Source organism: Fusarium phalaenopsidis, assembly GCF_050370095.1.
Source record: "Fusarium phalaenopsidis strain FUZ10S chromosome Unknown contig_32296, whole genome shotgun sequence".
Taxonomy (NCBI): Eukaryota; Fungi; Ascomycota; class Sordariomycetes; order Hypocreales; family Nectriaceae; genus Fusarium; species Fusarium phalaenopsidis.
Window position 1 is genome coordinate 866,851 of NW_028145408.1, and position 24,538 is coordinate 891,388.

General features: G+C 53.1%; 9 protein-coding genes across 9 annotated transcripts; 3 read left to right on the top strand and 6 right to left on the bottom strand.

Annotated features, from left to right (window-relative positions):
- Positions 1–825: 825 nt before the first annotated feature.
- LRP88_05849 (uncharacterized protein) lies at positions 826–1,944 on the bottom strand (the record flags this gene model as incomplete). The annotated part of the gene is made up of 2 exons (XM_083242393.1): positions 826–1,516; positions 1,571–1,944. The coding sequence occupies 2 exons, from the start codon at positions 1,942–1,944 to the stop codon at positions 826–828; spliced, it is 1,065 nt and encodes a 354-aa protein (XP_083101329.1).
- A 1,227-nt stretch (positions 1,945–3,171) lies between these two features.
- On the bottom strand, positions 3,172–4,041 carry LRP88_05850 (uncharacterized protein; the record flags this gene model as incomplete). The annotated part of the gene is made up of 1 exon (XM_083242394.1): positions 3,172–4,041. The coding sequence occupies one exon, from the start codon at positions 4,039–4,041 to the stop codon at positions 3,172–3,174; it is 870 nt and encodes a 289-aa protein (XP_083101330.1).
- Positions 4,042–9,289: 5,248 nt separating this feature from the next.
- Positions 9,290–12,575, top strand: LRP88_05851 (uncharacterized protein; the record flags this gene model as incomplete). The annotated part of the gene is made up of 6 exons (XM_083242395.1): positions 9,290–9,854; positions 9,905–10,167; positions 10,225–10,328; positions 10,381–10,665; positions 10,722–10,815; positions 10,866–12,575. 6 exons carry the CDS (start codon positions 9,290–9,292, stop codon positions 12,573–12,575), a joined length of 3,021 nt encoding a protein of 1,006 aa, XP_083101331.1.
- A 410-nt stretch (positions 12,576–12,985) lies between these two features.
- On the top strand, positions 12,986–14,124 carry LRP88_05852 (uncharacterized protein; the record flags this gene model as incomplete). Its single annotated transcript, XM_083242396.1, has 5 exons — positions 12,986–13,206; positions 13,257–13,296; positions 13,357–13,481; positions 13,535–14,034; positions 14,093–14,124. The coding sequence occupies 5 exons, from the start codon at positions 12,986–12,988 to the stop codon at positions 14,122–14,124; spliced, it is 918 nt and encodes a 305-aa protein (XP_083101332.1).
- Positions 14,125–14,624: 500 nt separating this feature from the next.
- Positions 14,625–15,652, bottom strand: LRP88_05853 (40S ribosomal protein eS1; the record flags this gene model as incomplete). Its single annotated transcript, XM_083242397.1, has 5 exons — positions 14,625–14,768; positions 14,837–15,338; positions 15,402–15,427; positions 15,498–15,582; positions 15,639–15,652. The coding sequence occupies 5 exons, from the start codon at positions 15,650–15,652 to the stop codon at positions 14,625–14,627; spliced, it is 771 nt and encodes a 256-aa protein (XP_083101333.1).
- A 995-nt stretch (positions 15,653–16,647) lies between these two features.
- On the bottom strand, positions 16,648–17,145 carry LRP88_05854 (uncharacterized protein; the record flags this gene model as incomplete). Its single annotated transcript, XM_083242398.1, has 1 exon — positions 16,648–17,145. The coding sequence occupies one exon, from the start codon at positions 17,143–17,145 to the stop codon at positions 16,648–16,650; it is 498 nt and encodes a 165-aa protein (XP_083101334.1).
- Positions 17,146–19,020: 1,875 nt separating this feature from the next.
- Positions 19,021–21,535, bottom strand: LRP88_05855 (GTP cyclohydrolase N terminal-domain-containing protein; the record flags this gene model as incomplete). The annotated part of the gene is made up of 13 exons (XM_083242399.1): positions 19,021–19,094; positions 19,148–19,233; positions 19,298–19,327; positions 19,382–19,544; positions 19,666–19,825; positions 19,874–19,956; positions 20,201–20,240; positions 20,296–20,365; positions 20,420–20,457; positions 20,519–20,562; positions 20,614–20,753; positions 20,809–20,874; positions 21,240–21,535. 13 exons carry the CDS (start codon positions 21,533–21,535, stop codon positions 19,021–19,023), a joined length of 1,290 nt encoding a protein of 429 aa, XP_083101335.1.
- A 1,327-nt stretch (positions 21,536–22,862) lies between these two features.
- LRP88_05856 (transcription elongation factor Elf1 like-domain-containing protein) lies at positions 22,863–23,413 on the top strand (the record flags this gene model as incomplete). The annotated part of the gene is made up of 3 exons (XM_083242400.1): positions 22,863–22,907; positions 22,964–23,204; positions 23,265–23,413. 3 exons carry the CDS (start codon positions 22,863–22,865, stop codon positions 23,411–23,413), a joined length of 435 nt encoding a protein of 144 aa, XP_083101336.1.
- Positions 23,414–23,631: 218 nt separating this feature from the next.
- On the bottom strand, positions 23,632–24,490 carry LRP88_05857 (uracil phosphoribosyltransferase; the record flags this gene model as incomplete). The annotated part of the gene is made up of 4 exons (XM_083242401.1): positions 23,632–23,639; positions 23,693–23,851; positions 23,924–24,282; positions 24,336–24,490. The coding sequence occupies 4 exons, from the start codon at positions 24,488–24,490 to the stop codon at positions 23,632–23,634; spliced, it is 681 nt and encodes a 226-aa protein (XP_083101337.1).
- Positions 24,491–24,538: the final 48 nt, after the last annotated feature.

Consider the following 24,538-nt stretch of genomic DNA (forward strand, 5'->3'; position numbering starts at 1 on the left):
TACTCTTGCGCTCAGCTCTTGGTGTGGATGAACGATGAACCAGTATGCGATGGGGTTAGCTCTCGAGGAGCCTTGTTCATGCCATGGGCTTCATCCGTGGTTACTGGAATGACTCGATATTCAGTTTAGAGAGCACTGTGGCTTTGAAGAACGTTTCATTCGATTCTATGCTCTGACTAGATGATATGTTCTGGATCGAACTCATCATTGAGCACGAGTTTCCTCTTCTTGGGAGAATTGATTCACCAACAAGGACGAGATTTCTCTCCAATCAACGCTCCTCATTTGAGGGCGCAGTCATAACTCTAGATACGTGGCCAAGGTTTGAGGTAGTCTTCGCCTACAGCCTCCCCGGTACAGCAAAAACCAGGCATCTCCTTTACTAAGGACCTGAGTGATGCGTGTCCATATCCTTTTTGGGGAGCTCTCGTTCTGGGAGCAGTGTTGATTATCCAAACCCTATATTACTGAAGAAAAGCCAAAGCCTCTATCTACAGAAGCGATTGTTGGCCGATATGCACTTCATATCGGGTAGGAATGCCAATGTCTTATTTCTGATTGCCCAAGTCCAGAAGTAGTCCATGGATGAATATGCTACCGAAGCCTCCTTGATATTCCAAGCAACATCCATACTTGTCAATGAAGGAGAGATTCCAGCCCCAGAGTGAACACAAACCTCAGCATGATGCAGAATCTGGAGTGAACGGCGTAGCCATTCGGCCCATCGGGAGACACCTGTCCCATTTGCGCCAGCGGCCTTTCTCAAAGCATTGATCCCTCGGGTATCTCATCTTCCTCCGGCATTCGTTTCACATTTCCAAGTTTTTAGTGGTAGTTGGGATTCTGCGGGGCAGCATTGTAAGGCTGGCTTGAGGGCGAATGGGTTGACCAGCCTTGCATCGAGACTGGGCTCTGGGTCGAGGTCGGAGCAACCGACGAACCTCGCCAGTCAGATTGGGTTGGTGATGCTGGTGAGACGAGACCGGTGTGTTCGCTCATTGGCGGTACTGAGGACACAGGAGTGTGGTGCTGCATAGGCGCTGGTGCAGGCGCTGGTTGACTCGGGGGAGTTTGGTTTTTCTTGTTGCGTCGAAGCAGCCATATGGCGCCCAGCACTATCAAAGAAAGTGCAACGAAGCCGCCAATAGAGCCACCAACTATAGCTCCGATATTGGGGCCGTCACTTTTGCCATGTTCGGTTTCCACAGGGCCCGCACTGGTGACCCTGCCTGGATCAACAGTGACGGTTGTCGTTATATCGTCAGATTCGGTGGTTGTTTCGGTTTCGGTTTCGGACTCCTTCGGTTCCTCAGTTGTAGATGTAGAAGTTGAGGAGGGAGTCGGAGTCTCGACGGCATCCCCAGCAACCGTTAACGTCGTGAAACTTCGCCCTCTTTGGCCATCGTAGGTGAATGACACGCCCTGGGCCCTCGACAGGCTTGCAGTTGCACATCTATAGTCCTTGACACCATCTTCGTAGGAGTAGACTGCGCAGTACGCTGATGATCGTTCGGTGCTGTAATCGCTCTAGTCAGTATAAAGATGGCATCAGTCAAGTCAGGGGCCTTACCAAAGCAGGTAGAAAGAATTGCTCTGGCAAACGTCGTTACAGAGCTCCGTGTTGAGCGCCTGTTCCCGATTATAGCACGTCACATGTGCGACTGATCCGCACATGATTCTCGTAATGTGTGCAAGCTCCCAGCTGCATTTCTCGCCATTGGCGCACTTGATGGCATTGCCTGGGGAGCCAGATAGGAAACCGCATGTCTCGTCGGGGCTGTTGACAACTGTGTAGGTGTTTACAGAAGCGGTTTCTTGACGCTTGCCCAGGTGAAGAAGCTGTTTCTGGAGCTTCTCCAGCTCGTGCATCTCGGGCATTAGCGTCGGCGCTGGTTGATAAAGGTATCCGGCATCGCGTCGCCCTGTTGGCTCTGAGATGGCCATGGCGGCCGTCGAAACGGCCATGGCACCGAGGGCCAACGCATGGAAAGGCCGATACATGGCAAGATACTAGGACTCGAGGGGATCAAGGCGCAAGAGCTCGCGAGGTCTCAACAATGGCAATTGGGGCGGGGTACAGCTTTTTCATACTCCCAGCCTCAAAGGATCGCAACCACGCAGCCCGCTAGCAAGGGTCGATGAAGGTTGGGGGTTGATTGGCGCCAAGCGATGGGCGTTTTGGTAAGGCAGCTTCTGATTGACGATGCTGCTGCGTTAGACAACACATGACTCCTCGAGTGGCTTGCATGGGCTGAATCCCTAGGTCCCCTCGCTTCGCTAGGGAATGCGCCAAAACCATTGTAGCTCTCAGCTCTCAGCCCGGCTATCTTCAAAATCAGGCTGTGCAGCTGCTCACAGTAACAGGGCGTACGCTACACGAAGTCTGTACCTCATCACCAGTTGCACAACGTGATCGATCGCAACCTACACACACAGCGTGGCACACGCCCAACAATCCTGCAGCTTCAGCTCTTCTTGGCCGCCCTTGGCAAGTTGGGCTGAGCTGCCGGGTTCTGCACCCGGGCTGCAAGGAGGACCCTGGCATCAGGGTCTAGAGCTTAAGGACGAGGGTGGACCACCCCTGCCTACTATTGAGAAGCCTCGGTCAATGTGATTGGTTTTCACACACAAGCGGGCAAAGTTCGCCTAGATCCCGGTCTTCGGCAATCAATTCTCCTTGGACAAGTACCACAAAGTAGCACCATCTTTTTCCCTCAGTGTGCAGGCCCTCACTGTTAGCATAGCACAGGGCTGTGCAAACCACCTGAAGGGAATCCAAAAACTCCACCAATTATCCACGAGCACCGACTCATTTTGATAGAGAAGCAAATGCCCTAATTGTTCCGGGCCATTGTAACGCTATTAGAAATTATACATGGTGGCCAGAAAAGCGTGAGAGAAACTAACCAAGCGGTGGAGAATATCTCGCGAATGGCGGAGGCAAAATAGGTCTAGGAGCCAATGACAAGTAGTAGTTGACACTACCAGCTACAAAATATAGAGGTATACTAAGATAGACTTTGCTTTCGATGCCTATGTCGTTGCCTTGGGCCATTCAGAAATCTCAAAGGTAGATATCTACACAAAAAACGTCGGATTTGGCTCGAAATCATCATGTATGAAAACCACTCCAGCAAGCAGCACAATCAGTAGCACTCCAGCCGCTCTCGTTCAGTCCGCCAATACAAACGACCCCCCATTGTCGACTTCCACAACATTGGGCTTTTCTTTCTTGGCAGAATCAGGGTCTACCTTCTGCTCTTCCTCGAGCATCCAGCTCACAGTTCTCCGGGTATCTTGAGTCCATGTGAGATATAGGAAAATGCCACCATAGAGCAACTTGGAATGATGACTCAGAACCCAATACTTGACTTCTCCAACCTTTCGATAGATTACGAGTCCTCCCTTGGCCCCGAGTGTAGTCTGACTTCCCAATGTGTGGCTTTCTTTGAGCCCATGGAGCATGGCGAGCATCTTTGTCTTGGGCACCGCATTGCGGAAGGCTTCCAGAGATCCTTCGAAGCGATTTCCGTACGGCGAGCTCAAAATAACTTCATGAACCTTACCCTCACCGTCGGTGGGATGTGTCCAGACGATAGCAAGACAAAAGTTGAGGACCGCGAAGCCGGGAAGACGGATTGGTGTTAGCCACGAAGGCAGAGGCTCACCAGGGTGAGGCTCTGCGGTACGCCACGATTTAATCGACGGCTCCAGGTCTTGAATATGCTTGATCGTCTTGAAATGGCCCCATGGTCTGACAATATCGGCGGCTTCAGGCGTGGCTATAACAGGGATATCTTTGGAGAATTTTCGAAGCGTCGCTTCGTGAACGTGGTCCAGGTAGTGAAATCCAAGTAAAATAGCGTCTATACCGCCTCTATCTGACTCTTCTTTCGGCGCCTTCGCCGATGCATCGCCTGATTGGGGGAGATGGATGGCAGCCGCATCTTCGATCTCTCGAACGACACCTTTGACAGCTTCAGCGTCAGGGATTCCGGGGCTGGAGCTTAGTGAGATGTTGATAAACCACGACCCAAGCATACTTGTTGGCCCCTCGAGCCACGGCTCGAACACAACGCGGTAAAAGACCTTCCCTGCTGCCGCCCGCTCGGTCTCGGGCCTTGAAGGACATCAGCCAACTGTTGTCCCCATTCAAGGATGTCAACACTGGCCGAGGCTGCTTATCAGCAGACGACAGCTGAGTTTGAAGTAGTCGACAGCGTCTTTCACTCATAGTAGCACAGTAGGGGCTGGTCGTATGTGAGTGAGAGGAAGAGAAGGTGAGGAAAGGTGAGTTACCACACGCGTCATAGACAGCAGCATGGGGATTAAGTACCCGAGACATCGGTCGGTCCATCTATCCTGCGATCAACTAAGCCATTGGATTTGGCTCGATGCATCGCTCCCGAGCCAAATCTCACGTAATTGCTAAATGTGCCTTATTGAAGCTATTGTGGCTTCTAGTTGATCCGATGATACGTGGCCGTCGTCGATCAGCATGACCTAAAAGCTGAATAGCGAAAACTCTATTGGCCAGGGCATCAACTAGGCTTCCTTCTTGCTGGCGCTTTGACGGATCACCTCTGCTGAGAATCCCTACGGACCTACGGTGGATGTGAAATTGGGTGTGAGCGGACCGCTCTACCGGCATGGTCAGTTGTTCTGCACTCATCTGAATATTTGCTGTCGCCGAAGCCGATACTCACAAAGCCTGGGTGTCTGACTAAGATCTGAACTCTGTCATACGTAAATACAGCTCACAACAGTATGTCCCTTTTCGCTCTAGGTAGTCAGCGATACCTGCAGAATGGCCGATGACTTCAAATTGAACAATTCCGCATATAGACTAAATCCCGAAGAAAACTACGGAATAAATGAGAGTACATTATATCATGATCTACAGGAGTTCATGGGGATTGATTGACGCGGCAGGCGTTTGTTCCTGGATTTCGTACTTCTTCTGGCAGACCTCCTACGGCAGCATCACCAGTCCTCTCTACGCACTTTCCCCGCAGTCAAGCTCTCATATATAAAATTTTTCTGCTCTAGCTACCCTGAACTACATTTGTTGAGACTTCTCATCAAATGAAGAGGTTACGTCAAGGAGCAAATGCCCCCCCATTGTGACTTTCGTGACTGGTAGCTACAGTTGCGAGAAGATGCGAGATCAGAAATCAATCTAGGAGTTCTGAAGTTCTTTCGATTTAACTGATCCATTTTATCTTGATCCAGCAAAGTTTCTCTAAGAATCGGTATGATTGTCTCGGCAACCTGGCTAGCCGTGAAACATGGCAGCAAGCGCATATCTCTGAAGATCTGAGAAATGTTCAACCAAAGGCAATTTGCTGAGCGATTCAATCAAGTTCTTGGCATACCTTTCGGATTTTATCCATAGAGACTCAATGCATGAGGTGTGCAACCACTAAAGCCTTTTGATTGAAGGGAATTGTTCCTTGGTCGCAGACACACATCCTGGTGAGCGATGCCTGAGTCATCTCTATGTCAGATGAGAGCTTTCAATAGTAAGTAATGACAGATATTCTATATAATAACTCTATAATATTAGAAGAAAGGCGTCAAGTCCCAATTATGCTTTGTTCCGGTCAGATCAACGTGACCTGGTTTGGGTATTGGTGACAACACCACGACTCAATCGCACACTCACCGAGCACTGTACAAATACAACTCATGCACAAGGCACTGTGTGCTCAAACAATGCACTGTCTCGAGTTATGAAATGACTGAGAAATGTTTCACGTTGCTTACTTCTTCCGGTCTAAAGCGCCCCCCTTGTTGTTTCTCTTTTTTTCCTTCCCCTACTCATCCCACCACCGCGAATCCTAGCAGTAAATCTCGCAAGAGGTCTCAGATCCTGCACTCGACTGATTCACTGTTAGCACGCTTCAAAAAGATGTGACAGACCAGGGCTCTGCGCCCTCGGCCGGACACTCGGCGTCTTCCCCCATGGTGTGCGCAGATCCCTCGCCCTTTCTGTCTCTCCTCAAGGACCTTGTTCCCTGGCGCCTGCGCGTGAATCCCATTCCCATCTCCACGGTACTGGCTGAGTGACAGCTGAGACACTGGCAGCCATCAGAGTTGAGAAGTGATAAAGGGAGTGTGTGCGATAGTCCCGGCGTTCAGGTCGCCAGCTGAGACCCGGGTGAGTCTAAAGTGGACCTTTTGCTTCCCTTCCGAAGCATCTCGGTCTCTTTATTCGTACGGCCAATAGCCTCGTAATGGTCGTCATGGCTGCCATGGACTTTTGAGCCAAGACGGACGCGAATGCGTGGACGCCTTGGTGAACTTCCCGAAGGAGGACTAGAACAAGAAGCCACTCAACCCTTTCTATGCAAATCTATTGCTGGGCGTAGCTGATTCATCATCTTAGGTATGCCCAAAGGGCAGCTCGAGCTGAACTTGGAGGCTAGGCCTTGAGACTGGAGATCGTTGAGGCTGACGACAGGCTTACAAGGTGTTCGTAGGCAGTTCGTAGGCATTCATGTGGCGGCATCGGACACTCGACCGCAGTCAACAGTCACATCTCATTCACGATGACCTCAGTCCATTTTCGGTGCAACTATCAAGCACGGGATTTCTCCACGGCAACTCACAAGTTCCCACGAGATCCCACATCTCTGGGTTGGTCGCTGCAGAGATCGCGGCCTGGCCCGCCAACCACACCCTCACTCACCATGTGCCCTGTAGCCTTGCCCGTGAAGACATCCATTCATTACGGCCGGACTAATCCACCAACCCACACCCACGATGTGACGGCGTGCTATCCCTCGGCCATGTCTGTCTTCCAGAAGGATGGCACGCAGTTCAAGACAGAGATCTTCCCATTCCAGGACGCCTCTTCGCCAACGGACCGCGTGGCAAAGAAAGGCCGAGCTGACCGTGACTCAGAACGCCAGAGTCTCTGCATCTCCTTTCCATCACCTACCTATTGTCTGATAATTACCCTGAGGTAGGTCAACCGCCTTATCCGTCATCTTGGCGGTTGAGCGCCATCAACCACATGCGTCCAGCATGGGCCGCCTGCCAACACCAATCTGTCTCACCTCAGTGGGGGACAATCCGATAGGGCGCCGCTGGACAAACGAGAGAAGAAAGGGATGGAGAGTCTATCCTTCCGCTCTTGGGCGTCGCGGAAGTGAATGAGTTGGTATGCGGCAGCTGCAGCAACAGTTATCGGTCCACTGAAAGCATGGCAATAAACTACCAACCGACAACGGTAGAAACGGCGAGAGACCAACGTTGAAGGTTTGACATCAATCAATGACTCAAACTGTACCTCCACTCTTTTTGCCCTTGCTCAAGTCACAAAAGCAAAGTGATACAAGTTCCTCTCGACTTCGTCATCACCACGAGCCTCATCCGCCCGGGATGTGTCGTCAGCTCTTGACTCGACAGCGGGAAGCCAGCCGTCCACCAACCTCGGCAAACAACTTCCTTTGCTATCTGTGTGGCGATAGTTCTTCAGCTTGAGAGTTGTGATGTGCCATCAATAGTCTTCTGCAAGACCTGCCCGTCCTCAAACATGTCGCACACGAGCCCACAAGACACGGGTTCCTCGCTCAACATGGCCGCCTCGAACACGGTAGCCTTCGTGGCCTGACAATGGGCATGGTCTCGGCGCCCCTTCTCAACCGCCCGTGTAACAACGGTTCTGTGATATAACTCATCCTAAACTGGCTCAAAGTAGACGCAAGTCGCCGCGTGCCCCCTACTCCAGGGATGAGGCGAGGCTCGCCTCGAGGGGAACAACGAACCGGGCTCATGGAGAAGCGTAAATGAGATCACACTCTAATTAGAAGCATGAATTTGATTTCCAATAGTTCCCTACAAGTCTCACTATGAGGGAGGCCCAACGCCGCCTTCAAGTTGTGTTGACTATCGGCTAGGCTCAACACATGCAGGCAGATGGGACCGTCAACGCACGAGAACGGACTCACGAACTGGAACCATATTATGGAACAACTCTTTTAGGCGCGGGGAGATTTTTGCTTCTGCCGTCTCCATCGTGGCGATGTCTTTAACGGCCGATGGTCTAGAAGGGAGTCAAGCACAAAGCTGTTTGTCAACTTGACCAACAGCTGAGGATCGAAGCACAAATTTACAACAGCTATGGCGTTTTCGTGAGTCGATTTCCGCAAAAGGACCGGAGCAAACTCGTTAATCAAGCGCTTTGATGGCGCATTTCGCTTCGCCAAGTGGTTGAGATCTATCACTTCAAACCCGGTCGACGGGGCAATCCATCGAGACGAGATTGCAAAGTAGCCATAATTGGCCAAGTATGGAGACACTTTTTGGTCCAGAAGAGAGGAAAATGATCCATCACCAGGAGCACATCGTAAGATTCGGAGAAAAGGGCCAAGAAGGGCAGAAAAGAAGGGCATCAAAGGTTCCCTGGGCCGAGGTCATCCCAGAATGACGCGCCATCAGGTAATGTTGAGAACGTTGGTGCAGACCAACACAAGACACTCCTCAATGCACTATCCAAAGCCACCGGTGCCGATAATCTCTTGACCATGGTTCCAGTGCCTACGTTGGCAGGGCGGAATGGATTGTCCAAGACGGACTCGGTCGTCAATGATCGCCGCGAGAGCAAGGGTCCACTGCCACCGACCGACATTGACGGGTTTCCGGTTCCTAGGGAGAGCCAATGATCCATCTCATCGGGATTTCGCATCAGAACTAGCGATGCTACCCCAGAGATCTTCCTCGATAAAGGGCTCCTTTGTCGTGCGTGATTACGGTCCCTTGGCCGGGCGCCCACCCCAGCCCAGCATCCCTCGGCCGGCTGAGGTCCATGTCTCATCGACATTGACAGCCATCACATTCCTCCCTCACCGGACTGCTCCGTCCACATTCTCCGTAGCCGGGGCCGGGTCCGTATGTACTCTGGACCCCGGGGGCGGGCGTGGAATGCTGCAGTAATTGTGACAAGAGTTGGCGCCCCCGGCGTGCCCTCGGTATATAGAGGTGCACTACATGTTGCCAGGGAAATCAAGGGCAATTTCGATAGCTGGCGACGACGTCAACCCCGTGGGGACACTCAAGGGACAACCAAATCTTTGAGACGCCGATGGTTCTGGTTATCGAATTCACGTCCATCAAGATGAACGACTGAATCACTGAATCAACTTGGCGAGGGTGAGTTGCCACCACCGCCACGTCGTCTAAGACTATATAAGTCTTGAGGGATATCTCAGGGTCAACCACAACGGTCAACAATCAGCATTGTCTCTTCTTACCTTCATTTTCTCTTTTCAGAGTTCTTTTCATCATGACCGTGACAAATACCCGGCCAGGAGATCGCCACCCCAAGTCTCAAGGCCGGCTTGGCCACGGAGAGCTTCTCGAGCGTCCATTCCCTACTGTCACCGCTGCTTTCTATCACCATGCAACAGTCTGTCCAGATGCCACAGCTGTTCGTGATCTCTCGGGATCTCCGAGGGAGCTGACCTATGCGGAACTTGCTAGACGGGCCCAGAGCTTGGCCGCCCAGCTCAGAGCTCAAGGGGTAGTCCCTAACTCGAGGATCCCACTTGTCGTCAAACGAGGGCTAGACATGGTAGTTGGTATCTGGGCGATTCTATCCTGCGGCGCCCAATACATCCCTCTCGATGGTGGCGTTGTACCTGATGAGACGATTCGTCGGATTCTGGAGGAGTCTGAGTCGGGTGTCGTCCTTTGTCTGTCCTCGACCAAGCATCGCATCACCACTCAGCATCCAGACCAGACCGTTGTAGTCATTGACGAAGCCAAGACCACATCTTTTGAGTCGAATCAAGGCAATCATGTCGACCTCTCAACACCAGACGGGGGCTGCTACGTGATATACACATCCGGTAAGTTAAAAGATGCATATGTCCATGGACTCTCACTGACAATATCACAGGAACCACAGGACAGCCGAAAGGAGTCGATGTAACACACAAGAATGTCGCCAATCTGGTGTGCCTCTTTCCCGGAAACCTAGGGGTTTCAGCCGGGACCTGTGTGGGATCGGTTCTCAACATCAGCTTCGACATGGGTAGGTATATCATCCTGATATCACTGTCAATGCTAACCCAGGCAGCGGCATGGGAAATCTTTGCATGCTTATGCAATGGAGGAACACTTGTCCTCCGGGGCTCCGACTGGGAGCCGACGCTGCAGCAGGTCCGTCAGTCCTTTGTTGTGTGAAGCATTGACCAGGCCGACTGACAACAAAGATAGATTGACGTCTTGATCTGCACTCCCACGATCCTTTCCAAGTACCATCCTTCTCAGTTCCCCAGAATAAAAACGGTCGCTACGGCGGGTGAGCCGACCACCAAGGGGTAAGTCGCCTGCGGAGACTGCATTCCTGCTCCCTCGCTGACCTGTCCCCAGTCTTGCCGACCTATGGGCCACCCACGGCACGTACTGGAACTGCTGCGGCCCGACCGAGACAACGATTGTCAACACCATGCAAAAGCACATTGTGGGACAAGAATTGACAATTGGTCAGCCAACCCCAAACAACAAGGTGTACATCCTGGGCGAGGACGGTAAGCAACTCGGTGTGGGTGCCGCAGGTGTCATGTGGGCGGGCGGACTGGGAGTTTCTCGAGGCTATATTGGACTCGAAAACAAGGCAAAAGACAAATACAAACCAGATCGGTTTGCCAATGATGGGTAAGTGGTGTCGAGAGCAAACCCTGCATCAAAGCAGGCTGACCCATGAATGCCAGGTCCACCATGTACAACACCGGTGATCTTGGGCGATGGCGACAAGACGGTTCAATCGAAATCCTCGGCCGCGTAGACGATCAAGTCAAAGTAAAGGTTTGTCTGAATCTCGTCTTCCATCTGACATCCCAATCTGACTTGGCTAGGGTTTCCGCGTGGAGCTTGATGGCGTGTCCGCCTCCCTCGCATCCGCCCCCGGCGTGTCTCGGGCGGCTGCGCTGCTGATCAACGGGCAGATCCATGGGTTCACTTCGCCATGCGGGAGCGATGTAACCGCCATCCTCAAGCACACGCAGCAACACCAACCCTACTACGCCATCCCAACACACCTCCACCTCCTGGATGACCTCCCCTCAACTGCCAACGGCAAAGTAGACAAGAACGCACTCAAGGCATTGGCATTGGCCAAGCTATGCAATGCAGAGCCATCTACACACCATGACCAGAATACGAAGGGTGTGTCTGACCATGGCGAGCTCAAGTCGCACTCTTCCATGTCGACTCTGTCGACTGTGGTGGAGAAACCAGACCTGATGCGCGACTTGCCTGACAAGACGACCAAGCAGCCGTTTAGGGGTCTGAGATACAGAATCTTGATCGTCTATCGCACCTTGTTCAGTCTAATCGGGATACTAAACTTGGCCGCATTGATCTGCGTGATCACCCTTCAGCCAAGGTCTGAATGGCTGGGTACCATTACCGCCATCAACCTCGCAACTGCAGTGCTCGTGCGCCAGGACAGCATGATCAACGTCCTGTACACCGTTGCCTGCTCGGTACCAAGACAACTGCCGCTGTGGATTAGGACCCGTTGCGCCAAGATTTATCACCTGGGCGGTGTTCACTCCGGCGCGGGGGTTTGTGCGACCGCATGGCTGGTTATCTCAACGGTCCGCGGCACCGTCTGCAATGCAGGCTTCTGCGAAGGACACACATCGGGCTCCCTGGCCACTCAGGTGGTGTCGTGGCTGCTGTGCGGGCTGCTGTGTTCCATGGTGGCGACTGCATGGCCATCGTTCCGGAAACAATATCACAATCTCTTTGAACGCTTCCATCGCTTTGCTGGCTGGACAGCATTGGCCATGTTCTGGGTGCGCATAATCCTTGCCATTAACGACTCTCGGCCCAAGGACCAAGACCTCAGTCTGGCAGCTGTTAAGAGTCCAGACTTCTGGCTCCTGGTCGTGGCAACCTGCAGTATCGCCTCCTCATGGATCTTCCTTCGCAAGGTGCCGGTCGAGGCAGAAGTCCTCTCCAACCATGCAATCCGGCTGCACTTTGACTACACCGTGCCCGTAAATGGAAGCTTCACGCGCATCTCGCGGCGACCCTTGGTCGAGTGGCACTCGTTTGCGACCATCCCCAACCCAGAGGCGACTCATCATGCCAAAGGATACTCGCTAGTGGTCTCCAACGCCGGCGATTGGACGCGCTCCTGTATCCAGAACCCTCCCAGTGCGCTGTGGGTGCGTGGTGTGCCGACATGTGGGGTGATGCGTGTCGCGACTCTGTTCAACCGCATTGTGCTTATCGGCACGGGGTCTGGAATTGGGCCACTGCTTGGACATATTACCCAGCAGTCGTGTCCTACCCAGCTGATCTGGTCCACGCCACGGCCAGAGGAGACCTTTGGCAAGGAAATCGTTGGCCTAATCCGCAGGCATGTTCCAGACGCTATCATCCACGACACCAAAAAAGAGGGTCGACCAGACCTTGTTCGAATGGGCTTCAACATGGCCAAGGCCTTTGACGCTGAGGCCGTGATTGTAATCGCCAACGAAAAGATAACAAAGAAGATCGTATACGGTCTCGAAACGCGTGGCATACCGGCGTACGGTGCCATCTGGGACAGCTAAGCTGCCCAAACTCTCTCGCTTCCCTCATTCTTCTCAACTGTGCCTCCTGCTGGCTTCGTTTCTTAATTTTTCCTCCTCCAGCATGTTACCAGATCGAGCGTCGTGTATCTGGTGATCGTTCGGCGTCTATCGTTTCCTTCTCTCCGTTTCTTATGTCGATTATTGTGGTGAGCATCATCGCCAAGTGTGTAAAATAGTTGTTTTGTTTTGTTTCCTTAGCGAGCTAAAGGCATGGGCGACCAAAAAGTTGTGACATCATGGCCCACTTGAGACCATTTTCAATCTATGTACCTTAGAAGCATATATGTAGCAAAGCGGTTCCAATTAGTTCAGTCTTACCGAAAATGGCAACTTTGACATCTAATCGGCTTCTTGAACAAACATCTTTGTCTCTCATCGTGACAGGAAACATGTTCTCCCTGCGAAGGATAGCGACGACGACGGCCCCTGCTGTTGGCCGCCAGGGCCTTCAGGCTACATCTGCAAGGATAAGACTGTACTCCCAGGCCGTTGGCCCATTGGTCTATGATCTACATGAACCACCGCGTCCTATTACCGACAAGAGGAAGGCTCCCATTCTCTTTCTTCACGGACTATTCGGATCCAAGAAGAACAACAGAGCTATCAGCAAGTTTGTAATTCTCATTCGTTGTCACCAATTGAGTCCTAACAACGGAACAGAGCCCTAGCCCGGGATCTTGGACGATATGTGTACGCCTTGGTAGGCACATCCAGCCAATCAAGAATACAGCGCGGTTGAGACTCAACGATCAATTCACAGGATCTCAGAAATCATGGCGAGTCGCCTCACAGCACCCAGCATGACTACCTTGCCATGGCCCAGGATGTAGCAGTGTTCATCGAAGGACATGGTCTCACTGACACGACACTCATCGGTCACTCAATGTAAGCACTCATACGACTTCTGTAAACGGACCGACACGCTGATCGAAACTCAGGGGTGCCAAGACTTCAATGGCTCTGGCCCTGCGCTCTCCGGAACTTGTGGCCGACATCGTAGCCGTTGACAACGCCCCCGTAGACGTGACTCTCAGCAGGGACTTTGCCGAGTACGTTCGCGGCATGAAGAAGATCAACGACGCAAACGTCACCCGTCAGGCCGAGGCCGACAAGATTCTTAGCGAGTACGAAGAGTCCCTCGCCATCCGACAATTCCTGTTAGGCAACATGTATCAGCCCCCAGGCGAAAAGTTCCGCAAGTTCCGCATCCCTCTGGACATCCTGGGCAAGTCTCTGGACAACCTTGGAGACTTCCCCTACAAGGACCCCAACGAGATCCGATTCGAGAAGCCCGCCCTGTTTGTGCGAGGCACCAAGAGTAAATATGTTCCGGACGAGCTCATCCCCTTGATCGGCCAGTTCTTCCCCAAGTTCCGTCTCGTCGATGTGGACGCTGGACACTGGCTCATTTCTGAGCAGCCTGAAGCCTTCAGGCAAGGTAAGTATCCATTGATATGGTTCCAATCTGAGGGGTAGCAGAGGCTAATTGTCGATAGCGGTTGTCGAGTTTCTCCAGAAGCCCGAGTAAGCTTGTAAGTGCGTGAAGGGTGGCGAGTCCGCTATCGGCCTCGATTTTGGACAGTATGGAGAAACTGCCTGTGTAACATTACCCTAGGTATCATAGACAATAGACGAGGGCCACTAGAATTGATTACATTTCTCATTCGTGTGGCGTCAGGTTGAATACCTACTCTTCAGAACCACTGCAGTCAAGCGAGCCAAGCAAAATTCACAGGGTCTCAGCTCGGTTTGTGTCTACCTGCGGCTCACTCATCTCGGCTCAGCAGTATCTCTCTTTAGCTACATGACCAAGCCAAATCGTCACAGCATCATCGTAACCAGGTCACGCGTCGTAAACCATTCGCCTTTTTGACTGAACGTTTTTTTACCATTCAAAGAGACATGACCCAATCCCCTAGCCGCCCTTGTGATGCTACGCCATTTGCGATGACCGAAACAGTGCCAGGGATGAGTTTATTAGCCGCGAGGTCCCTATGCCCTCCCCGCGCCAACAAGCCAAAAAGCCTTTTAAACCTCCTCGAGAACACGCTCCTTGAACTCCCGCTCAACCTTCTGGCCCTGGTCATCCGTACCCGACTCGCCGTGCAGAGCCATCAAGGCACCAAGGTCGAACTTGGGGGCCTTGAGCAGCTTGACCTTTCGGATGTGGACCTGTTGAGTGGCGTGTCAGCGCACAGAAAATTTCCAATGGAAGTAAAAATGCGGGGGTTTCGACTCACGTTCTGGAGGGGGTAGATGCCCTGGGTGGACTTCTCAATCTCGCGGCCAATGACCTCAGGAATGAGCTTGGAGGTGAGCTGGGTGAGGGTGCAGCTGGAAGCCTCACGCTGGATGATGTCGGTCATCTTGCGTCGGATGGCCCGAATCTGGGAGGAAGCAGCGTAGGTGGTCTTCTTGATCTGGTTGGGGCGTCGCTTGGTGAAGGCGATGGCGAAGAGGCGGATGAGGTAGTCGTCGGTGGTCTTGACGGTGACGTTGGCCTCAATGAGGGTCTGCCACTTTCGCACCAGGGATCGGAGCTTGTCGGAGGTGAAGTCGAGGCCGTGGAAGTTGGTCAGGCAGTTCTTGCCCTGGACCTCATCGACACGGAGGCGAACCTTTCGGAAGGCGTGGTCCTCGTCCTTCTGGAGATCGGCGAGGGAGACCTCGACGATGCGGCCCTTGAGGGCATCGTTGGCGTTCTTGAGACCGGTGGTCCGGTTCACGAGGGTCTTGCCGACACTGCAATATTCGGTCAATCGCTGCCCACAAAACATCAAATTCTCGATTCGCGTCGCAACTCACTCTCGGACGTTGAAGGGGTTAGGGGCCTGAAGAATTCGAGTCAGCCGTGTTCAGAGCAGCGCGCATTGCATCGCATCGGATCGAGAAACCACCAACCTTGATCGAGTACCAGTCCTTGCGGGTGAAGGGGTCGACCGTCTTCTTCTTGAGGCCCTTCTTGCCCTTGGAGAGTCTCTTGTTCCTGCAGAATCGCGTAAGTCGATAATCCTCATCGCTGCTCGTCGTGGTGATGCTCACTTTCCAACCGCCATGTTTGCTGGCCTATGTGTGAACCGTTGGAGAGAAAACCGAAGGTACTGACTGGAGAGATTGGAGGAGGGGCGAAATAATTTCAGGCTTTGTGTGCACCAGCTTAGGTCTAAGCGAGTTGGATCGAAAATTCGCGGCTCATGGTTATTCCGGCGCTAAGGCTTGTGGGCTTTGGAGAGGGCAAGAGTGGCCTACATCACGTGTCGAGAAAGACGAAAAATGTGTGTGGGTCAGCTGAGCCACGTTTCCGCCACAGGCCAGATCCAAGACTTTTCTCTCCAGCCCCTTGAATCGATTGAGTGCCTGGTGAGACATTCGAGATGAGGCTTGGAACTTCAAAGGTTGACACGGCCAGAGCATGAGATAGGTGTTGTTCGTTATCGGTGCATTTATCGCGTTCTCATTCGTCGCCTATCAACAGAATAGGTGTCTATCCATCATTCAGACAACGCCCATGAACAAAATGTAACTTGCTGTACATATTGGTTTCGTCGACTATGTTTTACAGAATGCATCGCTAGAAATCCAGAACCTCGGCGTCTGGTTCGCCATTCAAGGGTCGCTAATAAAGGCCCCGACTTTTGGTTTGTTCCTCATCCGTCCCGTAACTTCACCTCATTGAGGTGCAGTTCGTCCCTCATCTATTGTGTACAGCAATGGTCTCAGTGTCGCCTCTCATGAGGCAGGAAGCCTTTCACCGGCATCCACCCAGCCTGGTCCTAGAGTGTAACCTGCCCGCCGCAGCCTCGTCCTCCCGCCGCTGGTGATAATGCGAGGAGGCGGTACGGTTGCTGGCGGGCGACGGGATACCACTCCCTCCGGATCTATGCCTCGCTGTCACTTGCTCCTCCACGGAGCCTCAGCAGGACGCGCAACTCTATGTCGAGAGCTTGGTCCTGCGGGTTGAACGATTCGCGTCGTGCTCATCGCTGTCATGTCGTCTGCCATCTCGGTTCGAGGCCATCCGGTTCCCCTCACCCTCGTTCCCCTTCACCCTTCAATCATCCGAGTCCTTGTCGATGTCCTCCGACTTGTCCCTATTCCACTCCTCAAAGCTAGGGAAGCTGAAGTAGTAACCTTGGGTCGGTGTCAGCTCGGGCCAGAACAGGTGATTGATGTAATTGCGAGTCGACATACCAGAGGGTGAATCAACCAAGACTACGTCTTGACTTCCGGGGCTGCCGGTGGGAGACTGGTCTCGATCATCGCGACAGATGACAATAGCTTCGGCGCGGTGGGGGATCGGCTCTGGGGCCGATGATTGCTCTGGAGGCGGGGCATAGACGACAACGCGGCTCAGCAGATCAGTTGCTTTCTGCGGCGATCCAGGTCCAGCGAGTGATCCGCGGATGGCATTGGATGTGGTGATTGAGGGTTCAGTCGCGCTGGAGCGTAGAAGTCGTGGTCGTTGACGGCTGGTGTTGTGTGATGACGACGACGAGTCTCGACGGTGAGCTCTCACCGCACTTCGAGTATCTCGCGAAAAGGAGGCCATGGTCGAAGATGTATGCGAGTGTTATAATGTTTGCTTGTTCAATCAAGGGTGCAAAGCCTTGTGAATTAAAATGGAATATAGGCAAAGGTGGGTTAGCATTGGAAAGAAAGCAAAAGCTGTAAGGTTCGTGGAAGCCGTGGACGGCAGTAGCTGGCAATACATATGAATCTGCAACCACCAGGACAACAACCAAGGCATCCACATCCACCCCCTAAGGCTAGGTACAACAAACTAGTCAACACGTCGACGGTACGGTACGTACAGAGACAAACATGGATGCATCAAAAGTCATCAAGCTTCGGCGGCAGTGCGGACATGGTCCACCCGCTACCCGACATGAGCCATCCCATCACCAGGCCAGGGCATCAGCAAATTCACCCGTGGTCGCCCGCCATTCACCACGCACCTCTTCCCACAGCATCACGCAACAACAGGCCCTGGGACCGTCCTGAAAGTGTCCTTGTGGTGCCTGGGGGTGCCAGCTTCTGCTCGCCACTTGTCGGCTCATCGCTGCATTGGGTGCCAACTTCGTGTCTCGAGGTGTATGGCCCAAGTATCCCTGGCGTTGGGTACGCCCGGGCCCCGGGGCCTGCAGGCGGGCTTCCCGTGCAGTTGCATGCGGGGATCCTCTAGCCCACGAAGCCAGTGAAGGCTCGCCCTAGCGAGACAAGACTCGGGCGCGTCAGGGCCGGAGCTATTGGTAAAGGTCGGTAAGGACGCGGGAGCGAGACTATGGAAACCGCCGTCGAGCTACCGTCGCATTGCTACCCAACAGGTCCCCCAGATGCATACCGCTCATGTTGGATGCCATCCATCCATGGCAGCAGATACGGACGGCGACTATCTTCCCTGGAAACAGAGAATGATACAGTACGGTAGCAGACACGAGGGGTCAGCGGTTACGCTCCTTGCTGGCCAAGGCCACTCTAGCGTGCTACCTCTGGCATATGGTGCAGTTAGGAGGGGGTTGCGCTGTACATGTACGATGATGGGGGTGTGATGGCATTCACAAAACTGAGCAGCCTCGGACCAGCATCACAGCTGGACAATCCCGCAGCCCTGAACCGTGCTGTACCTGGAAGCCAAGATGTGCACGTTGTCTCTCCGGGTAATTAAATCCAGTCTAGCACCTTCCCATCTTTCGACAGCCCTGGCCGCTCTGCCGTCGAGATGGTAATATGATGGATCATTGATCGCCTTCCAGGCCGGGGTGCGCAGCCATCGGAGTATTTCCCTCACAGGAGACACTCTATTCTTGTACTTGTCAGAAACAACTACAGCAAGACGTGCTCTTCACATCACACGTGTACCCAAGGATAAGGATGCAATTTCCAAGTGGGAACGGTAAGAGTATCTGTACATAGGTAAAGTAGGCGCAATTACACTTATTTACGTCCTATGACCGCCTCACCGGCCTCGTGGGGGCCGGCCCGTAGGCTTCCATCCCGAGTTCCACCAGCGACCTGTCATTCTCCATCTTCAAATCTCGCAACCTCTACAACCCGGCTCCTTGGAGGCGCTTGCGAAAACGGCCGTTCCAAAGTTTCCAGTATCGCCCCTGATTGCCCTGTGTGACCTCCCACTTTGACCGGGTACCTCTTTCGGGGCGCTCAGCCCCAACACCATGGGCGGATGGCACCGTGGCACCGTGGCATCGTATGGATTCTGATCAATCAAGATGAGCCTCCCACGCCAAACGACCCAGACCGACATGCACAGTTGGTCGCTGCTGACGCACCCCGCGACAGCCAAGTCCGCCACGTCTCTCCCGTCCCTGTCCCGCGCCCTTCAGCCCGTCCGGCTTAGTGGTCGAAGCTGCCACAGTCATCAGTCTTTTGCTCCATTTCTCCTCGGTTGATGAGATGTTGATTTGGCTTACTCTTCCCAGATTCTTCCCTGGACCGCCTGCAGCTCCTCAGTCGTCATACGTTTGCCCGTCGTAAAGTAGCCTTGATCTTCCGTTAGTTCCCGGAAATCTTCTAGACCTCGATATGAAACATACCAGCTGTAATCTTGGCGTCAATCTCGACTCTCGAGTCGGCCGGTATCAGCTCCTCAGGAAGCTCGACTCTCTCATGGATCGGGATCCTAGATGCGCGTTAATCGGATCTCTTGGTCCGCTCGGCCGGCCTTCCGGCTCCTGTCAACTTACCCCTGTCCCACGATCGCATCGTGCTTCATACTAAGCGCATTGTCAGCTGTTTTCACCTTGACGTGTCCAGCGATAACCACTCACTTGCTCATGCTAAGCATCCTGTCAATCTTCTTGATGCCTAGCCAGTGCAGGATGTCCGGCATCAGAGCCTGGAATCGCATGTCCTTGACCCCGGCAATGTTCTCGGTCCGCTTGAAATAGTCTGATGCTCGATCGGCTCCGCGTTTACGGGCATTGTAGACAACTACCCCAGAATTAGTACCCCGAATCTCCACGCCTATTGTGTTCCCGAAACGAAGGGATATCATGCTTACGATACTGCCAGTCATGTTAGATCCACTCTGTTGCGTCTACCAGCAAGTCACTTACTTTGGTAACTTCTCCCAGGGCTCGTCCCTCCTTTCTGAAGTAGATGACTACTCCACTTCCACCATTCTGCGCCTCCTTGACGGCTTCCTCGATACCAAAGATGAGGTATGGTCGGCAAGTACAGATGTCAGATCCGAACACGTCACTGCCGTTGCACTAGCAAGAGGTAAGCTGAGGCCTGACAGGAAGAGTTGGGGGCCGTACCTCGTCGTGGATTCTCAGGGACAGTCGAACAGACTCATCAGACATCTTCGCAGGATCCCCGAAGCAGTAGACAGTAAGGCCACCTTGAAGTTGTTAGTCAACAGTCTACCCGCTAGATTTTGTGACTGACCAATGGGCGGAAGAAAGACTTTGATGTCTCCGCGAGTGATCAACTTGGATGTGTCAATACTTTGGCTTCTAAGATCACTTGAAAGATGGGCATACCTCTGGGTAACTTCCTCCAGTGTGTTCAAACAGGGAACGTCGGAGTGTAGCCTCATCTACATCGTGTCAGTGACAAGTTCGGAGGTTATGCTATAGTCTTACCGATGCCAAATCTCTCTGCAACACCAGGTAGATACCAGACCTAAAGAAGAGTTGGTCAGTCACGAGCTTGGTCCGCTTGCCAAAGGAGCGCTTACAGGCTCGACGGCGAATTTGGTGACAGCCAGTTCACCCTGTTCATTGAGGCACACCTTGCCATCAGGAACCCTGATAATATCGTCAATTATGCAAAACGTCGAAATACGCCCAGATTCGACTTACAAACGTCCGGCCCTGACACTCTCAGCAAGCTCGGGTAGCTGGTGACAACATATTCAGCAACCCCTTCAACAGTTCGGATTTCAATCGAGTATCACCCACCTTCATATGAGCCTTGGTGATGGCAATGGTCGGTCGAATGTCGACTAGGGATGCTATCAGCAAGCTTGTTGCAAATTTCGAGCCTCAAACCCTACCGTTGTCTTTCTCGATCGTGTCTTTGAAAATCCAGGGGGCAAGATGACCCCAAGGGTCCATTGCCACGATCTTGCCGGGGTCTCCCCATTGAGGGAAGGGACCAATCTTCGCGGCCGGTTCGGTGTTGGTAAAATCGGGTCTGTTAAACGCATCGTCAGTTTTGGTGTGTCTTTCTTTGGGTCAAGGCCACAAACCGATGGTCGCTGTTCAGCTCGTTGCTGGCGACAGCGAGGGCGTAGTAGATGGAGTACGAACCACCACTGGGAATCTTGTTCAGTATGCATTGCAATAACTCAATTGGTTCGGAATCGACTCACTGGGCTAAAAAACGTTGTTAGCGAATAATAACGGACATTGATGTGGACAGTACATACCTCCAACAGCTAGATGACACGCATGGACGTCAGCAACACGGAATCACGCACACATCACAGGCAACATTGAACGAACCATTACGACGTCGGATAGTGGAGGCAGCCCTGGAAACTACGATAGGGCCACGTTTAAGAGGATCTGAGTTTCCCCAGTCCATAGGCAAAGGCTTGATTCCAATTTGCTTAGGATACGTCCTATTTACCTTGGTGTAAGTGACCTGTGTTAGTGGGGAATGTGCGAGGATCCTCACGTCAAGATAATGCGCGACGTAAAGCCTTGGCGTTGACTGGGCGTTGGAGGAGCCGGAGCCTTCAATTTATCCGCAGATTCGAGAGGAGACTCCACGGAAGGCGATTCGCTCTCGTCAGCTTCGTTGCGTGAGTCTTGGACATAGATGCTGTTGGCAGTGAGGTCGCCGTTGGACCCGGCCGCTTCGTCTATCGACTTGCCCGATAGCGACTCAACAGCGTTCACGAGAAGCGATTGAGTGCGCTGAATTTCGCGCAAAGCGTCTAGGACGCTGGCCTGCTGATCGCCTGGCTCCATGATGAGATTCCAAGGGTTGCACAATGGCGATAAAGGAAACGGCTGTTGGGAGTAGATCTTTAGGGTAGTTCCAGGAGGTTCACGGAGTGGAGTTGTTGGTACTGATTGAATGCGACGAGACAAAAAGATGGAGTGAGGAGATTGAGGTTCGAGAGGAGTCAATAAAGAAAAGAAAAGAAAAGAGAAGAGAAGTAGATTGGAAGACGAGGAAGGGGGGAGAAAAGAGAAGAGGGACAAGAAGAGCGGTCGGCGGAACACAAGGTAACACCTACCAAGACAGTTTCATGACCACGGACGACATGACTGAAAGCGACATCCTCTTATCCCCCCCGACCGCCCCGATGCCTCACGTAATACATAATGAGGCGTAGGTATCAAGCAGGAACCCATCGACCTTGCCTCATCTGTCGTATCAGGGTCACCAGACCTCGTGGGAAGATCCCCTGTAGAATCATAACTTTCACTTATCGGGCCGCCATGAAGGGGCTAGCATGAACTGTCAGGCATTCAGGAGGGGAGCTCTCCCAACAAGGAGAAGTCATGATAGCCAGTCGCTGGTTTCTTTGACGGGAAGCTTGCATCTAGCTCCTCACTATTCGCTGATAAGAGGCCACATGATAAGACGGCACATTGAAACTCTCAAGCCTCGTCCCCACCGGCGGCCGGCGGAGCTACCCCGCCAAATCGGAGAGGAGCCCCTTGCGTCCAGCCGCCGGCGCCGGCGACCTTAGCCCAGGCAGGCCCGTTGCTCGACGAACGTCATCTCTCTCTGGATGACACTGAAAAGGCAACACGGTAGGGGCCACAAGTTTGCTGTTTGCTGTTTGCTGTTTGTTGGGCGCCTCTCTTGGCTTTTCCTGTGTGTCTCAAGCCAACGCCTTCCATTCACAATGCATGTCTTTGAACAAAGAGACGCACCGTTACCGCCGTACCTACCCTGCTATGTATCCAGGCATCATCCTTCTTGCCCATCCATCCAACCTGTTTGATAAGGATAAACTAGCTTACCTAGGCATGTTGAACGGAATCCGGCGCAAGAGATCTTAGAGGCCGGAGGTCGCCGGGAGGCGGGGGCGGGGCTCTTCGGTGTGCCTCCCCCGCTTGATGCATGCGCTATGAGCACACCTGCCGTCGATGCCACTTTCCAGGTCAGTGACCGTGAACAAAGACCCGAGCACGTGCGACAGAAATCAGGCTGCTGATAAGATAACGCACCAACACCCCTGGCGCGTTTGTTTCTTGCGACAATCCCAAGCCTAACATCAGCAATATTGGTGGCATCTTTTTCGCATTCTTCGACCCAGATCGCGACCCCGAAAAAACCACCATGGGAAAGCGCAAGTCGTCTAAAAAGCCTATGGGGCCCAAGAAGGTTTGTAGTGTACACACAGCGGTCCTCAAGACCCTCCGCGCTCACGCTAAAGCCAGTCCGACCCCCTACCTACAACTTTCGCATGCCTTTTCTGCAACCACGAGAACTCGGTCTCTGTCAAGCTTGACAAGAAGGCTGGCGTTGGCCAGCTTGACTGCCGTATCTGCGGACAAAAATTCCAGTGTGCCGTCAACTGTACGATACAACCATCTCAAGCCTCGGGCGCATCAGCCACTAACTTTGCGACAGACCTCTCCGCTGCAGTCGACGTCTACGGCGAGTGGGTTGATGCAGCCGGTACGCCCTCCAATATCCCGATGTTTTGTGATGCGAGAAGGTGCTGACTGATTTAATTAGACTCGGTAGCCAAGGGGGAGAGCGCGGACGCCGGTTACACCGGAACCTCTCGCGGTGCAGGATCTGGACGTGCCGCGGGCGGCCGGTCAGCGGTCGATAACGATGAAGACGATAGACGGTCCTACGAGGGCGAGTATGATGATTATTGAACGTTTCTATGCGCCCTATTTCAATACCAAGACATACGTCACTCAATAACCGACAACCTCCCTCCATGCGCTTGCGACACAAACGAACACATGACCTCCTCGATGGTTCTCTCAAATGGTGTAAAAACGGTCGCCAAAGTCTCCCAGACCAGGAACGATATAGCTGTTGGAAGGTCAGCATGTGCATTGACTTGTTTGAGTCTTCATACTTTTTCTCGTCAAGGCCCTGTGGATGTTGGTCAGCCAGTGGTTTCATGCGATATGTGCAAGCGATATGACGAACCTGGTCGATGAAAGCCGTCACGACCCTCAAGCGGGGGAACTTGGCAGAGAAGCTCTTGACACCCTCGGGGCTGGCAATCAAGTTGAGGAACAGGATGTGCTCCTCCGGCACGCCTCGCGCCTTGAGGACCTGAACCGCCATGGTCGCCGAGCCGCCTGTTTCATTTGGTCAACATATTTGCCTGCGTGAAGAGGATAAACCGTAGAGCGGAAAGGAGAATCGAGTACCTGTAGCGAACATGGGATCCAGGAGAAGCACCCATCTGTGGGCAATGTCCTCGGGTAGCTTGTCGTAAAACAGCTTGGGCTGCGCCGTCTCTTCGTCCCGCTGGATCAGAATCTTGCCAATGCGGACGGAGCGACAGCAATCTCGGAGGCCCTGCTCCATAGCCTCTCCAGCTCTCATGATGGACACGCCGCAAATCTTGCCCTGGAACATGAGACCGTTGTAGGTGCGACCCACAGGTGTGGTGACGGTGTGCTCAATCACGGGCAGGTGGTTGAGACCCTCCTCGACCAGTAGTCGAATGATGCGGTTCGAGTAAAAGATGAAGTCTGCTCGGTCTGTTTCCTTGCTGCGAATCATCCTAGACATTCTCAGCTCCGTGATGTGGTGACCTAATTGGGATCTGAGACGTACGACAGGAGAGCAATGAGCTGAGGGGTCTGAGGCAGGACATGAACATTGTCGAGGTTGACATTGACAGAGACGGTCGCGTTCGGCTTCTGCTGGTGATCGCGGTATTCAGGGCCAACGCCGGTCGTGGGAGCCTCCTGGGTCGTCTTGTCCGTCATGTTAGCGGTTTGGAACTGACGTCGGTATTTGGAGTAAGCGGTTGATAG